The sequence below is a fragment of the Oncorhynchus keta genome, unplaced genomic scaffold (genome assembly GCF_023373465.1).
Source record: "Oncorhynchus keta strain PuntledgeMale-10-30-2019 unplaced genomic scaffold, Oket_V2 Un_contig_2484_pilon_pilon, whole genome shotgun sequence".
Classification (NCBI taxonomy): Eukaryota; Metazoa; Chordata; class Actinopteri; order Salmoniformes; family Salmonidae; genus Oncorhynchus; species Oncorhynchus keta.
This window is the reverse complement of record NW_026284128.1, coordinates 8,935-27,098: the sequence shown is the minus strand read 5'-3', so window position 1 is coordinate 27,098 and position 18,164 is coordinate 8,935. Positions and strand designations below refer to the sequence as shown.

The 18,164-nt window shown below is 43.0% G+C and overlaps 1 protein-coding gene across 1 annotated transcript; it reads left to right on the top strand.

The window, feature by feature from the left end:
• Window positions 1-49: 49 nt before the first annotated feature.
• LOC118383299 (calcium-responsive transcription factor-like) lies at window positions 50-15,484 on the top strand. Its single transcript, XM_052505861.1, has 5 exons — window positions 50-136; window positions 3,370-3,559; window positions 14,691-14,811; window positions 15,147-15,291; window positions 15,440-15,484. The coding sequence occupies exons 1-5, from the start codon at window positions 50-52 to the stop codon at window positions 15,482-15,484; spliced, it is 588 nt and encodes a 195-aa protein (XP_052361821.1).
• Window positions 15,485-18,164: the final 2,680 nt, after the last annotated feature.

The window sequence follows — 18,164 nt, the reverse complement described above, 5'->3', positions numbered from 1 at the left end:
AGGCTTCATTAATGCTGGTCGTCTACCAACTGGGCCCTGAGGCTTCATAATGCTGAGGTACGTCTACCAACTGGGCCTGAGGCTTCATAATGCTGAGTACGTCTACCAACTGGGCCTGAGGCTTCATAATGCTGAGGTACGTCTACCAACTGGGCCTGAGGCTTCATAATGCTGAGTACGTCTACCAACTGGGCCTGAGCTTCGTAATGCTGAGGTAACCAACTGGGCCCTGAGGCTTCATAATGCTGAGTACGTCTACCAACTGGGCCCTGAGGCTTCATAATGCTGAGGTACGTCTACCAACTGGGCCCTGAGGCTTCATAATGCTGAGGCGTCTACCAACTGGGCCCTGAGGCTTCATAATGCTGAGTACGTCTACTAACTGGGCCCTGAGGCTTCATAATGCTGAGGTACATCTACCAACTGGGCCCTGGGGCTTCATAATGCTGAGGTACGTCTACCAACTGGGCCCTGAGGCTTCATAATGCTGAGGTACGTCTACCAACTGGGCCCTGAGGCTTCATAAATGCTGAGAATACGTCTACCAACTGGGCCCTGAGGCTTCATAATGCTGAGTGCGTCTACCAACTGGGCCCTGAGGCTTCATAATGCTGAGTACGTCTACCAACTGCCCTGAGGCTTCATAATGCTGAGTACGTCTACCAACCCCTGAGGCTTCATAAATGCTGAGAGTACGTCTACCAACTGGGCCTGAGGCTTCATAATGCTGAATCTACCAACTGGGCCCTGAGGCTTCATAATGCTGAGGTGCGTCTACCAACTGGGCCCTGAGGCTTCATAATGCTGAGTACATCTACCAACTGGGCCCTGAGGCTTCATAATGCTGAGGTATCGTCTACCAACTGGGCCCTGAGGCTTCATAATGCTGAGGTACATCTACCAACTGGGCCCTGAGGCTTCATAATGCTGAGGTACATCTACCAACTGGGCCCTGAGGCTTCATAATGCTGAGGCCGTCTACCAACTGGGCCCTGAGGCTTCATACACTAAACTGCATTACACTGCTCCCAACCTAACACATTCTAACACATCAAATCTAATTTTATTTGTCACATGCGCCAAATATAACAGTAGACCTTACCGTGAAATGCTGAATACAACAGGAGAGACCTTACCGTGAAATGCTGAATACAACAGTAGACCTTACCGTGAAATGCTGAATACAACTGTAGACCTTACCGTGAAATGCTGAATACAACAGTAGACCTTACCGTGAAATGCTGAATACAACAGTAGACCTTACCGTGAAATGCTGAATACAACAGTAGACCTTACCGTGAAATGCTGAATACAACAGTAGACCTTACCGTGAAATGCTGAATACAACAGTAGACCTTACCGTGAAATGCTGAATACAACAGTAGACCTTACCGTGAAATGCTTACTGACAAGCCCTTAACCAACAATGCCGTTTTTATGAAAAATAAGAGGTTAAGAACAGATTTACTTAATAAACTAAAGTTAAAAAAAAAAAATAGAAGAGCAACAATAACAATAAAACAATAAATAAACAATAAAATAACAATAACGAGACTTTATACACAGGTTAGTCGAGGTAATTTGTACATGTAGGTAGGGGTGTAGTGACTATGCATAGATAATAAACAGCGAGTAGCAGCAGTGTAAAAACAAAGGGGGGTCAATGTAAATAGTCTGGTGGCCATTTGATTAGCTGTTCAGGAGTCTTATGGCTTGGGGGGGGTAGAAGCTGTTAAGATGCCTTTTGGACCTAGACTTGGCGCTCCGGTACCGCTTGCCGTGCGGTAGCAGAGAGAACAGTCTATGACTAAAGGTGGCTGGAGTCTTTGACAATTTTTAGGGCCTTCCTCTGACACCGCCTGGTATAGAAGTCCTGGAAGGCAGGAAACTTGGCAGTGCCTTGCGGTCGGAGGCCGAGCAGTTGCCATACGAGGCAGTGATGCAAGCAGTCAGGATGCTCTCGATGGTGCAGCTGTAGAACCTTTTTGAGGATCTGAGGACCAATGCCAAATCCTCAAACCGTCGAGGCCTCGACACCATCTTGTTCGGGGCCAACTGCCCATTATGCCAAACCTAGTTTAGTCTTTGAAGTCTTTTCCGTTTAGGAGAAAAGGCCACGTCGTGATTGGTGATATTTTGTACATTTGCAATATGATTCCATTCGCCCTCTTGTGGGATTTACCGGGACAGCTGAAAAATGACCAAAATTTGAACATTTTATAAAACGGAAACCGAATGTCAGAGAGACTTCGTTCGATGACTTCCCGGAAGATCCGGCCCTGCTGCACGGCCCACCGCCGTCCCCGAATTTTAGAAGCGTTGGCGGGCGTCTAGTAAGGGACCGTACATTTGCAATGTGGACTTTCTCACTAACCATATGGCAAATGTCAAAAATGTTCCCTTAAGGTACGTTGACACCCTAAGACACGTTGACACCCTAAGACACAGCTCTGTTGCCTGAGGATGCTAACAGGAAAGGCTTGTGATAGTTAGCGTCCTCAGGCTTATAGCTTTGCACATTTCTGGGAAGGAAGGGCCTCAACAGTCCTCCATGTTGACTCTTTGATTTCTTCTTCTCCTCCTTTTCTCTTTCTTTCTTGTCTCTGTCTATCTGTCTCCCCCCCCTCTCTCTCTGTGTCTCCCCCCTCTCTCTCTGTCTCCCCCCCTCTCGGTCTTCCTCTCTCTCTGTGTCTCTCCTCCCTCTCTGTCTCCCCCCTCTCTGTCTCTCTGTCTCCCCCCTCTCTGTCTCTCTGTCTCCCCCCTCTCTGTCTCTCTGTCTCCCCCCTCTGTCTCCCCCTTTTCTCTCTGTCTCCCCCCTCTCGCTCTTCCTCTCTCTCTGTGTCTCTCCCCCCTCTCTGTCTCTCTGTCTCCCCCCTCTGTCTCCCCCTTTTCTCTCGGCCCCCCCCCTCTTGCTCTTCCTCTCTCTCTGTCTCTCCCCCCTCTCTGTCTCTCCCCCCTCTCTGTCTCTCTGTCTCCCCCCTCTCTGTCTCCCCCCTCTCTGTCTCTCTGTCTCCTCCCCCTCTCGCTCTTCCGCTCTCTGTCTCCCCCCCTCTCGCTCTTCCTCTCTCTCTGTGTCTCTCTGTCTCTCTGTCTCCCCCCTCTGTCTCCCCCTTTTCTCTCTGTCCCCCCTCTCTCGCTCTTCCTCTCTCTCTGTGTCTCTCCCCCTCTCTGTCTCTCTGTCCCCCCCCCTCTGTCTCCCACCCTCTCTCTGTCTCTCCCGTCTCTCTGTCTCCCCCCTCTGTCTCCCACCCTCTCTCTGTGTCTCTCCCGTCTCTCTGTCTCCCCCCTCTGTCTCCCCCCCTCTCTCTGTGTCTCTCCCCCCTCTCTGTCTCTCTGTCTCCCCCCCTCTCTCTGTGTCTCCTGGAGCAGAGGATTGGTGACTCATACCGTGGCTACTGTAACACCGACACAGAGCTGGAGACCATCCTCCTGCTCCACAAGCAGCAGACCAACAGTGTGTTTGGGACACGCCAGTCCCCCTCCCCTGCCAAGCCTGCCAGCCGTCTGATGTGGAAGTCCCAATACGTACCTTACGATGGCGTCCCTTTTGTCAATGCAGGTATACAGTCACAGTACTGGTTCAGTAGCCCACGATTATCAGACTAGATACTGTATGTTAGCTGACTAGATACTGTATTAGCTGACTAGATACTGTATGTTATCTGACTATAGACTGTATGTTATCAGACTAGATACTGTATTAGCTGACTAGATACTGTATGTTATCAGACTAGATACTGTATTAGCTGACTAGATACTGTATGTTATCAGACTAGATACTGTATGTTATCAGACTAGATACTGTATTAGCTGACTAGATACTGTATGTTATCTGACTATAGACTGTATGTTATCAGACTAGATACTGTATTAGCTGACTAGATCAGACTGATATGTTGTCGTTACTAGATACTGTATTAGACTGACTGTATGTTATCACTGTACTGTTATCAGACTAGATACTGTATGTTATCTGTATGACTTTAGATACTGTATGTTATCAGACTAGATACTGTATGTTATCAGACTAGATACTGTATGTTATCTGGCTATATTTATCTGACTATAGACTTTAGACCTGTTCATTTATCAGACTAGATACTGTATGTTATCAGACTAGATACAGACTAGATACTGTTATCAGACTAGATACTGTATGTTATGTTATCAGACTAGATCTGTGACTATAGACTTTCAGACCTGTTCATTTATCAGACTAGATACTGTATGTTATCAGACTAGATACTGTATGTTATCAGACTAGATACTGTATAGTTATCACTAGACTAGATATCAGACTGTATGTTATCAGACTAGATACTGTATGTTATCAGACTAGATACTGTATGTTATCAGACTAGATACTGTATGTTATCAGACTAGATACTGTATGTTATCAGACTAGATACTGTATGTTATCAGACTAGATACTGTATGTTATCAGACTAGATACTGTATGTTATCAGACTAGATACTGTATGTTATCAGACTAGATACTGTATACTGTTATCAGACTAGATACTGTATGTTATCAGACTAGATACTGTATGTTATCAGACTAGATACTGTATGTTATCAGACTAGATACTGTTATGTTATCAGACTAGATACTGTATGTTATCAGACTAGATACTGTATGTTATCAGACTAGATACTGTATGTTATCAGACTAGATACTGTTATGTTATCAGACTAGATACTGTATGTTATCAGACTAGATACTGTATGTTATCAGACTAGATACTGTATGTTATGTATGTTATCAGACAGACTAGATACTGTACTGTTATCAGACTAGATACTGTATGTTATCAGACTAGATACTGTATGTTATCTGACTAGATACTGTATGTTATCAGACTAGTATGTTATCAGACTGTATGTTATCAGACTAGATACTGTATTTATCTGACTAGATACTGTATGTTATCAGACTAGATACTGTATGTTGTCAGACTAGATACTGTATGTTATCTGACTAGATACTGTATGTTATCAGACTAGATACTGTATGTTGTCAGACTAGATACTGTATGTTATCAGACTAGATACTGTATGTTATCTGACTAGATACTGTATGTTATCAGACTAGATACTGTATGTTATCAGACTAGATACTGTATACTGTAGACTAGTTCATTTATGTTACTGTATGTTATCTGACTAGATACTGTATGTTATCAGACTAGATACTGTATGTTATCAGACTAGTTATACTGTATGTTATCAGACTAGATACTGTATGTTATCAGACTAGATACTGTATGTTATCAGACTAGATACTGTATGTTATCAGACTAGTACTGTATATCAGACTAGATACTGTATGTTATCAGACTAGATACTGTATGTTATCAGACTAGATACTGTATACTGTTATCAGACTAGATACTGTATGTTATCAGACTAGATGTATGTTATCAGACTAGATACTGTATGTTATCAGACTAGATACTGTATGTTATCAGACTAGATACTGTATGTTATCAGACTAGATACTGTATGTTATCAGACTAGATACTGTATGTTATCAGACTAGATACTGTATGTTATCAGACTAGATACTGTCCTCTGTATGTTATCCTTATTTATCAGACTAGATACTGTATGTTATCAGACTAGATACTGTATGTTATCAGGCTAGATACTGTATGTTATCAGACTAGATACTGTATGTTATCAGATACTAGATACTGTATGTTATCAGACTAGATACTGTATGTTATCAGACTAGATACTGTATGTTATCAGACTAGATACTGTATGTGGTCAGACTAGATACTGTATGTTATCAGACTAGATACTGTATGTTATCAGACTAGATACTGTATGTTATCTGACTATAGACTGGTAGATATTCTGACTAGATACTGTATGTTATCAGACTAGATACTGTATGTTATCAGACTAGATGTAGACTGTTCATGTTATCAGACTAGATACTGTATGTTATCAGACTAGATACTGTATGTTATCAGACTAGATACTGTATGTTATCAGACTAGATACTGTATGTTATCAGACTAGATGGTGTAGACTATTATCTGACTAGATACTGTATGCTATCAGACTAGATACTGTATGTTATCTGACTAGATACTGTATGTTATCAGACTAGATACTGTATGTTATCAGACTAGATACTGTATGTTATCAGACTAGATACTGTATGTTATCAGACTAGATACTGTAGTGTTGAGACTAGATACTGTATGTTATCAGACTAGATACTTGTATGTTATCAGACTAGATACTGTATGTTATCAGACTAGATACTGTATGTTATCAGACTAGATACTGTATGTTATCAGACTAGATACTGTATGTTATCAGACTAGATACTGGATGTTATCAGACTAGATACTGTATGTTATCAGACTAGATACTGTAATCTAACTAGATACTGTATGTTATCAGACTAGATACTGTATGATCAGATGTGACAGATACTGTATGTTATCAGACTAGATACTGTATGTTATCAGACTAGATACTGTAGGAGACTGATACATGTTATCAGACTAGATACTGGTGAGATTATCAGACTAGATACTGTATGTTATCAGACTAGATACTGTAGTTATCAGACTAGATACTGTATGTTATCAGACTAGATACTGTATGTTATCAGACTACTATACTGTATGTTATCAGACTAGATACTGTATGTTATCAGACTAGATACTGTATGTTATCAGACTAGATACTGTATGTTATCAGACTAGATACTGTATGTTATCTGACTAGATAGGCTTATAAGTCCTCTGCCATTATTTTATATTATATGATTTTCTAGGAAGAACAATATAATTTAACTTGTATGACTAAAATTGAAACCATATTTTTCCTAATCTGGGAGAAAGGAATGAAGGAGAGAGGGAGGAGATGGACACTCACAGTGGTGAGATATTCTGTAACTAAAGGAATGAAGGAGAGAGAGGAGATGGACACTCACAGTGGTGAGATATTCTGTAACTAAAGGAATGAAGGAGAGAGAGGAGAGATGGACACTCACAGTGGTGAGATATTCTGTAACTAAAGGAATGAAGGAGAGAGGAGGAGATGGACACTCACAGTGGTGAGATATTCTGTAACTAAAGGAATGAAGGAGAGAGAGGAGGAGATGGACACTCACAGTGGTGAGATATTCTGTAACTAAAGGAATGAAGGAGAGGAGAGAGAGGAGAGATGGACACTCACAGTGGTGAGATATTCTGTAACTAAAGGAATGAAGTAGAGAGAGGAGGAGATGGACACTCACAGTGGTGAGATATTATGTAACTAAAGGAATGAAGGAGAGAGAGAGAGAGAGAGGAGATGGACACTCACAGTGGTGAGATATTCTGTAACTAAAGGAATGAAGGAGAGAGGAGGAGATGGACACTCACAGTGGTGAGATATTCTGTAACTAAAGGAATGAAGGAGAGAGGAGGAGATGGACACTCACAGTGGTGAGATATTCTGTAACTAAAGGAATGAAGGAGAGAGAGAGAGAGATGGACACTCACAGTGGTGAGATATTCTGTAACTAAAGGAATGAAGGAGAGAGAGGAGGAGATGGACACTCACAGTGGTGAGATATTCTGTAACTAAAGGAATGAAGGAGAGAGGAGGAGATGGACACTCACAGTGGTGAGATATTCTGTAACTAAAGGAATGAAGGAGAGAGAGAGGAGGAGATGGACACTCACAGTGGTGAGATATTCTGTAACTAAAGGAATGAAGGAGAGGAGAGAGGAGGAGATGGACACTCACAGTGGTGAGATATTCTGTAACTAAAGGAATGAAGGAGAGAGAGAGGAGATGGACACTCACAGTGGTGAGATATTCTGTAACTAAAGGAATGAAGGAGAGAGAGAGAGAGGAGATGGACACTCACAGTGGTGAGATATTCTGTAACTAAAGGAATGAAGGAGAGAGAGAGGAGATGGACACTCACAGTGGTGAGATATTCTGTAACTAAAGGAATGAAGGAGAGAGAGAGGAGATGGACACTCACAGTGGTGAGATATTCTGTAACTAAAGGAATGAAGGAGAGGAGAGAGGAGGAGATGGACACTCACAGTGGTGAGATATTCTGTAACTAAAGGAATGAAGGAGAGAGAGAGGAGATGGACACTCACAGTGGTGAGATATTCTGTAACTAAAGGAATGAAGGAGAGAGAGAGAGAGAGGAGGAGATGGACACTCAGTGGTGAGATATTCTGTAACTAAAGGAATGAAGGAGAGAGAGAGAGAGGAGGAGAGATGGACACTCACAGTGGTGAGATATTCTGTAACTAAAGGAATGAAGGAGAGAGAGAGGAGATGGACACTCACAGTGGTGAGATATTCTGTAACTAAAGGAATGAAGGAGAGAGGAGGAGATGGACACTCACAGTGGTGAGATATTCTGTAACTAAAGGAATGAAGGAGAGAGGAGGAGATGGACACTCACAGTGGTGAGATATTCTGTAACTAAAGGAATGAAGGAGAGAGAGAGGAGGAGATGGACACTCAGTGGTGAGATATTCTGTAACTAAAGGAATGAAGGAGAGAGAGATAGGAGATGGACACTCACAGTGGTGAGATATTCTGTAACTAAAGGAATGAAGGAGAGAGAGGAGGAGATGGACACTCACAGTGGTGAGATATTCTGTAACTAAAGGAATGAAGGAGAGAGAGAGAGGAGATGGACACTCACAGTGGTGAGATATTCTGTAACTAAAGGAATGAAGGAGAGAGAGAGAGAGGAGATGGACACTCACAGTGGTGAGATATTCTGTAACTAAAGGAATGAAGGAGAGAGAGGAGGAGATGGACACTCACAGTGGTGAGATATTCTGTAACTAAAGGAATGAAGGAGAGAGGAGGAGATGGACACTCACAGTGGTGAGATATTCTGTAACTAAAGGAATGAAGGAGAGAGAGGAGGAGATGGACACTCACAGTGGTGAGATATTCTGTAGCTAAAGGAATGAAGGAGAGGAGAGAGAGGAGATGGACACTCACAGTGGTGAGATATTCTGTAACTAAAGGAATGAAGGAGAGAGAGGAGATGGACACTCACAGTGGTGAGATATTCTGTAACTAAAGGAATGAAGGAGAGAGAGGAGGAGATGGACACTCACAGTGGTGAGATATTCTGTAACTAAAGGAATGAAGGAGAGAGAGAGAGAGATGGACACTCACAGTGGTGAGATATTCTGTAACTAAAGGAATGAAGGAGAGAGAGAGGAGATGGACACTCACAGTGGTGAGATATTCTGTAACTAAAGGAATGAAGGAGAGAGAGAGGAGATGGACACTCACAGTGGTGAGATATTCTGTAACTAAAGGAATGAAGGAGAGGAGGAGATGGACACTCACAGTGGTGAGATATTCTGTAACTAAAGGAATGAAGGAGAGAGGGAGGAGATGGACACTCACAGTGGTGAGATATTCTGTAACTAAAGGAATGAAGGAGAGGAGGAGATGGACACTCACAGTGGTGAGATATTCTGTAACTAAAGGAATGAAGGAGAGAGAGAGGAGATGGACACTCACAGTGGTGAGATATTCTGTAACTAAAGGAATGAAGGAGAGAGAGAGAGAGGAGATGGACACTCACAGTGGTGAGATATTCTGTAACTAAAGGAATGAAGGAGAGAGGAGGAGATGGACACTCACAGTGGTGAGATATTCTGTAACTAAAGGAATGAAGGAGAGAGAGAGAGAGGAGATGGACACTCACAGTGGTGAGATATTCTGTAACTAAAGGAATGAAGGAGAGAGAGAGAGGAGATGGACACTCACAGTGGTGAGATATTCTGTAACTAAAGGAATGAAGGAGAGAGGAGGAGATGGACACTCACAGTGGTGAGATATTCTGTAACTAAAGGAATGAAGGAGAGAGAGGAGGAGATGGACACTCACAGTGGTGAGATATTCTGTAACTAAAGGAATGAAGGAGAGAGAGAGGAGATGGACACTCACAGTGGTGAGATATTCTGTAACTAAAGGAATGAAGGAGAGAGAGAGGAGATGGACACTCACAGTGGTGAGATATTCTGTAACTAAAGGAATGAAGGAGAGAGGGAGGAGATGGACACTCACAGTGGTGAGATATTCTGTAACTAAAGGAATGAAGGAGAGAGGAGGAGATGGACACTCACAGTGGTGAGATATTCTGTAACTAAAGGAATGAAGGAGAGAGAGAGAGGAGATGGACACTCACAGTGGTGAGATATTCTGTAACTAAAGGAATGAAGGAGAGAGAGAGGAGATGGACACTCACAGTGGTGAGATATTCTGTAACTAAAGGAATGAAGGAGGAGAGGAGGAGATGGACACTCACAGTGGTGAGATATTCTGTAACTAAAGGAATGAAGGAGAGAGAGAGAGAGGAGATGGACACTCACAGTGGTGAGATATTCTGTAACTAAAGGAATGAAGGAGAGAGAGGAGAGATGGACACTCACAGTGGTGAGATATTCTGTAACTAAAGGAATGAAGGAGAGATGGTGGTTGGAGACTTGTGCAGACTACTACTAAGGCAGTGGTGAGAGATTCTGTGACTAAAGGAATGAAGGAGGGAGAGGCTCATGAGCCGGGGTGGACACTCACAGTGGTGATATTCTGTAACTAAAGGAATGATAATGGAAACCAGGTCATATTCAGAGTTATAATGGAAACCAGTCATATTCAGAGTTATAATGGAAACCAGGTCATATTCAGAGATAGATGGAACTCACAGGTCATATTCAGTTACTAAAGGAATGATATTCAGAGTTATAGATGGAAACAGTGGTCATATTCTGTAACTAAAGGAATGAAGGATATTCAGAGAGAGGAAACCAGGAGAGTTATAATGGAAACCAGGTCATATTCAGTAATGGGTCATATTCAGAGATATTCTGTAACTAAAGGAAATGAAACCAGGATATTCAGAGTTATAATGGAAACAGTGGTCATATTCTGAGTTATAAAGGAATGAAGGAGAGAGGGAAACCAGGTCACTACAGTGGTGAGATATTCTGAGTTAAATGGAAACCAGGTCATATTCAGAGTTATAATGGAACCAGGTCATATTCAGGATAATGAAACCAGGTCATATTCAGAGATAATGGAGGTCATATTCAGAGTTATAATGGAAACTCATATTCAGTTATAATGGTGAGATATTCTGTTATAATGGAAAGGATATTCAGAGTTAAATGGAAACCAGGTCATATTCAGAGTTATAATGGAAACCAGGTCATATTCAGAGTTATGGACACTCACAGTGGTTATAAGATATTCTTATAAAGGAAAAGGTCATATTCAGGGTTAATGGAAACTCAGGTCATATTCAGAGTTATAAAGGAAACCAGGTCATATTCAGAGTTATAATGGAAACCAGTGTCATATTCTAAATGGAAACCAGGTCATATTCAGAGTTATAATGGAACTCAGGTCATATTCAGTAATGACCAACTGTCATGTCAGAGTTATAATGGGATCATGGCTCATATTCAGAGTTACTAATGCCAGGTCATATTCAGAGTTATAATGGAAACCAGGTCATATTCAGAGGTAAAAAACCAGGTATATTCAGAGTTATAATGGAAACCAGGTCATATTCAGAGTTATAATGGAAACAGGTCATATTCAGAGTTATAATGGAAACCAGGTCATATTCAGAGTTATAATGGAAACCAGGTCATATTCAGAGTTATAATGGAAACCAGGTCATATTCAGAGTTATAATGGAAACCAGGTCATATTCAGAGTTATAATGGAAACCAGGTCATATTCAGAGTTATAATGGAAACCAGGTCATATTCAGAGTTATAATGGAAACCAGGTCATATTCAGAGTTATAATGGAAACCAGGTCATATTCAGAGTTATAATGGAAACCAGGTCATATTCAGAGTTATAATGGAAACCAGGTCATATTCAGAGTTATAATGGAAACCAGGTCATATTCAGAGTTATAATGGAAACCAGGTCATATTCAGAGTTATAATGGAAACCAGGTCATATTCAGAGTTATAATGGAAACCAGGTCATATTCAGAGTTATAATGGAAACCAGGTCATATTCAGAGTTATAATGGAAACCAGGTCATATTCAGAGTTATAATGGAAACCAGGTCATATTCAGAGTTATAATGGAAACCAGGTCATATTCAGAGTTATAATGGAAACCAGGTCATATTCAGAGTTATAATGGAAACCAGGTCATATTCAGAGTTATAATGGAAACCAGGTCATATTCAGAGTTATAATGGAAACCAGGTCATATTCAGAGTTATAATGGAAACCAGGTCATATTCAGAGTTATAATGGAAACCAGGTCATATTCAGAGTTATAATGGAAACCAGGTCATATTCAGAGTTATAATGGAAACCAGGTCATATTCAGAGTTATAATGGAAACCAGGTCATATTCAGAGTTATACTGAAAACCAGGTCATATTCAGAGTTATAATGCTGGTACAACTGGGACTAGGGTGCCATTTGGGATGCATCCTGATCTACTTTTTTCCATCTGTATCCAGGCAGTAGAGCTATAGTGATGGAATCATCTACTTTCTCCATCTGTATCCAGGCAGTAGAGCTATAGTGATGGAATCATCTACTCTCTCCATCTGTATCCAGGCAGTAGAGTGATGGAATCATCTACTCTCTCCATCTGTATCCAGGCAGTAGAGCTATAGTGATGGAATCATCTACTTTCTCCATCTGTATCCAGGCAGTAGAGCTATAGTGATGGAATCATCTACTCTCTCCATCTGTATCCAGGCAGTAGAGCTATAGTGATGGAATCATCTACTCTCTCCATCTGTATCCAGGCAGTAGAGCTATAGTGATGGAATCATCTACTCTTCCCATCTGTATCCAGGCAGTAGAGCTATAGTGATGGAATCATCTACTCTCTCCATCTGTATCCAGGCAGTAGAGCTATAGTGATGGAATCATCTACTTTCTCCATCTGTATCCAGGCAGTAGAGCTATAGTGATGGAATCATCTACTCTCTCCATCTGTATCCAGGCAGTAGAGCTATAGTGATGGAATCATCTACTCTCTCCATCTGTATCCAGGCAGTAGAGCTATAGTGATGGAATCATCTACTTTCTCCATCTGTATCCAGGCAGTAGAGCTATAGTGATGGAATCATCTACTCTCTCCATCTGTATCCAGGCAGTAGAGCTATAGTGATGGAATCATCTACTCTCTCCATCTGTATCCAGGCAGTAGAGCTATAGTGATGGAATCATCTACTCTCTCCATCTGTATCCAGGCAGTAGAGCTATAGTGATGGAATCATCTACTCTCTCCATCTGTATCCAGGCAGTAGAGCTATAGTGATGGAATCATCTACTCTCTCCATCTGTATCCAGGCAGTAGAGCTATAGTGATGGAATCATCTACTCTCTCCATCTGTATCCAGGCAGTAGAGCTATAGTGATGGAATCATCTACTCTCTCCATCTGTATCCAGGCAGTAGAGCTATAGTGATGGAATCATCTACTCTCTCCATCTATATCCAGGCAGTAGAGCTATAGTGATGGAATCATCTACTCTCTCCATCTGTATCCAGGCAGTAGAGCTATAGTGATGGAATCATCTACTCTCTCCATCTGTATCCAGGCAGTAGAGCTATAGTGATGGAATCATCTACTCTCTCCATCTGTATCCAGGCAGTAGAGTGATGGAATCATCTACTCTCTCCATCTGTATCCAGGCATTAGAGCTATAGTGATGGAATCATCTACTCTCTCCATCTGTATCCAGGCAGTAGAGCTATAGTGATGGAATCATCTACTCTCTCCATCTGTATCCAGGCATTAGAGCTATAGTGATGGAATCATCTACTCTCTCCATCTGTATCCAGGCATTAGAGCTATAGTGATGGAATCATCTACTCTCTCCATCTGTATCCAGGCAGTAGAGCTATAGTGATGGAATCATCTACTCTCTCCATCTGTATCCAGGCAGTAGAGCTATAGTGATGGAATCATCAACTTTCTCCATCTGTATCCAGGCAGTAGAGCTATAGTGATGGAATCATCTACTTCTCCATCTGTATCCAGGCAGTAGAGCTATAGTGATGGAATCATCTACTTCCTCCATCTGTATCCAGGCAGTAGAGCTATAGTGATGGAATCATCTACTCTCTCCATCTGTATCCAGGCAGTAGAGCTATAGTGATGGAATCATCTACTTCCTCCATCTGTATCCAGGCAGTAGAGCTATAGTGATGGAATCATCTACTTTCTCCATCTGTATCCAGGCAGTAGAGCTATAGTGATGGAATCATCTACTTTCTCCATCTGTATCCAGGCAGTAGAGCTATAGTGATGGAATCATCTACTTCCTCCATCTGTATCCAGGCAGTAGAGCTATAGTGATGGAATCATCTACTCTCTCCATCTGTATCCAGGCAGTAGAGCTATAGTGATGGAATCATCTACTTCCTCCATCTGTATCCAGGCAGTAGAGCTATAGTGATGGAATCATCTACTTTCTCCATCTGTATCCAGGCAGTAGAGCTATAGTGATGGAATCATCTACTTTCTCCATCTGTATCCAGGCAGTAGAGCTATAGTGATGGAATCATCTACTTTCTCCATCTGTATCCAGGCAGTAGAGCTATAGTGATGGAATCATCTACTCTCTCCATCTGTATCCAGGCAGTAGAGCTATAGTGATGGAATCATCTACTTTTTCTCCATCTGTATCCAGGCAGTAGAGCTATAGTGATGGAATGTCAGTATGGTCCAAGGAGGAAAGGCCTCCAGCCCAAGAAGACTGCAGAGCAGAACATCAGTCCGATCATTGATTACAAAGCTACATGCCCTGCCAGGTAGACACGCATCCACACAAACCCCATCTATTTTATTTTATTTTACCTTTATTTAACTAGGCAAGTCAGTTAAGAACAAATTCTTATTTTCAATGACGGCCCAGGAGTGAGTTAACTGCCTGTTCAGGGGCAGAACGACAGATTTTGTACCTTGTCAGCTCGGGGATTTGAACTTGCAACCTTTCGGTTACTAGTCCAATGCTCTAACCACTAGGCTACCCTGCCGCCCCTATCTATGCTAACAACAATATACTACCAACTCTGTGGACATAAGAGCTGTGTTTTTTTAAAACATTGTTTAGTTAGTATTTTCTGACGTTGCTCTCATTCTTCAGGATCTATATCAAGAAGGTGTGTAAGTTTCCTCAGCACCGGGTGCCTACGGATCCTAACGTAGACAAGAGGGTCGTTCGTCAGGAACAGGAGAAAGCCTTCTTCAACCTCCGGAAGACCCTGTGGGACGTGGGGCGGAGTCCTGAGGCATTATTTATACTTGGATTTGATATATTATTAAAGCTCCTTGCGGATGCTCAGCCCGTATGGGCTTATAACACACTGAATGTTTAAATAAGTAAACCTTTCTGATTGGTTGACATCCGTCTCTTTGTTTATTCTCTCCCGTTAACAGGTACTACATGCAGCTCCCCACCCAGAAAGCTCACCTCTATCATGACATGGAGGCTCTCCTCCTGCCTCCTCCTCCAGACCTCCTCTTCCTCCCCATGGAGGAGGAGGTGAAGCAGGAGGAGGAGGAGGAGGAGAGGGGATGTGTCTGTGAGGAAGGTGCAGAGGATGGTGGAACCATGCCATCTCGTCTCCACCCCAGGGTGGCAGAGAAGATCAGGGAGTTGGTGGAGCAGGGGTACCATCAGGTGTACCAGGTCCGTAAACAGCTCAGGTAAGGAGGCCCTCAGGGGCCATATCAAACAACTACTGTCCCTGGTGTTAACCTCTATCATGGTCCCCAGTATTACCACTGTCCCTGGTGTTAACCTCTATCATGGTCCCCTGTCCCTGGTGTTAACCTCTATCATGGTCCCCTGTATTACCACTGTCCCTGGTGTTAACCTCTATCATGGTCCCCGGTATTACCACTGTCCCTGGTGTTAACCTCTATCATGGTCCACTGTATTATCACTGTCCCTGGTGTTAACCTCTATCATGGTCCCCTGTATTATCACTGTCCCTGGTGTTAACCTCTATCATGGTCCCCTGTCCCTGGTGTTAACCTCTATCATGGTCCCCAGTATTACCACTGTCCCTGGTGTTAACCTCTATCATGGTCCCCAGTATTACCACTGTCCCTGGTGTTAACCTCTATCATGGTCCCCAGTATTATCACTGTCCCTGGTGTTAACCTCTATCATGGTCCCCGGTATTACCACTGTCCCTGGTGTTAACCTCTATCATGGTCCCCTGTATTACCACTGTCCCTGGTGTTAACCTCTATCATGGTCCCCTGTATTATCACTGTCCCTGGTGTTAACCTCTATCATGGTCCCCTGTATTACCACTGTCCCTGGTGTTAACCTCTATCATGGTCCCCTGTATTACCACTGTCCCTGGTGTTAACCTCTATCATGGCCCCCTGTATTACCACTGACCCTGGTGTTAACCTCTATCATGGTCCCCGGTATTACCACTGTCCCTGGTGTTAACCTCTATCATGGTCCCCTGTATTATCACTGTCCCTGGTGTTAACCTCTATCATGGTCCCCTGTATTACCACTGTCCCTGGTGTTAACCTCTATCATGGTCTCCTGTATTACCACTGTCCCTGGTGTTAACCTCTATCATGGTCCCCTGTATTACCACTGTCCCTGGTGTTAACCTCTATCATGGTCCCCTGTATTACCACTGTCCCTGGTGTTAACCTCTATCATGGTCTCCTGTATTACCACTGTCCCTGGTGTTAACCTCTATCATGGTCCCCTGTATTACCACTGTCCCTGGTGTTAACCTCTATCATGGTCCCCTGTATTACCACTGTCCCTGGTGTTAACCTCTATCATGGTCCCCTGTATTACCACTGTCCCTGGTGTTAACCTCTATCATGGTCCCCTGTATTACCACTGTCCCTGGTGTTAACCTCTATCATGGTCCCCTGTATTACCACTGTCCCTGGTGTTAACCTCTATCATGGTCCCCGGTATTACCACTGTCCCTGGTGTTAACCTCTATCATGGTCCCCTGTATTACCACTGACCCTGGTGTTAACCTCTATCATGGTCCCCGGTATTACCACTGTCCCTGGTGTTAACCTCTATCATGGTCCCCTGTATTACCACTGTCCCTGGTGTTAACCTCTATCATGGTCTCCTGTATTACCACTGTCCCTGGTGTTAACCTCTATCATGGTCCCCTGTATTACCTCTATCATGGTCCCCTGTATTACCACTGTCCGTGGTGTTAACCTCTATCATGGTCCCCTGTATTACCACTGACCCTGGTGTTAACCTCTATCATGGTCCCCTGTATTACCACTGTCCCTGGTGTTAACCTCTATCATGGTCCCCAGTATTACCACTGTCCCTGGTGTTAACCTCTATCATGGTCCCCTGTATTATCACTGACCCTGGTGTTAACCTCTATCATGGTCCCCAGTATTATCACTGTCCCTGGTGTTAACCTCTATCATGGTCCCCTGTATTACCACTGTCCCTGGTGTTAACCTCTATCATGGTCCCCTGTATTACCACTGTCCCTGGTGTTAACCTCTATCATGGTCCCCTGTATTACCACTGTCCCTGGTGTTAACCTCTATCATGGTCCCCTGTATTACCACTGTCCCTGGTGTTAACCTCTATCATGGTCCCCTGTATTACCACTGTCCCTGGTGTTAACCTCTATCATGGTCCCCTGTATTACCACTGTCCCTGGTGTTAACCTCTATCATGGTCCCCGGTATTACCACTGTCCCTGGTGTTAACCTCTATCATGGTCCCCTGTATTACCACTGTCCCTGGTGTTAACCTCTATCATGGTCCCCTGTATTACCACTGTCCCTGGTGTTAACCTCTATCATGGTCCCCTGTATTACCACTGTCCCTGGTGTTAACCTCTATCATGGTCTCCTGTATTACCACTGTCCCTGGTGTTAACCTCTATCATGGTCCCCAGTATTACCACTGTCCCTGGTGTTAACCTCTATCATGGTCCCCTGTATTACCACTGTCCCTGGTGTTAACCTCTATCATGGTCTCCTGTATTACCACTGTCCCTGGTGTTAACCTCTATCATGGTCCCCTGTATTACCTCTATCATGGTCCCCTGTATTACCACTGTCCGTGGTGTTAACCTCTATCATGGTCCCCTGTATTACCACTGACCCTGGTGTTAACCTCTATCATGGT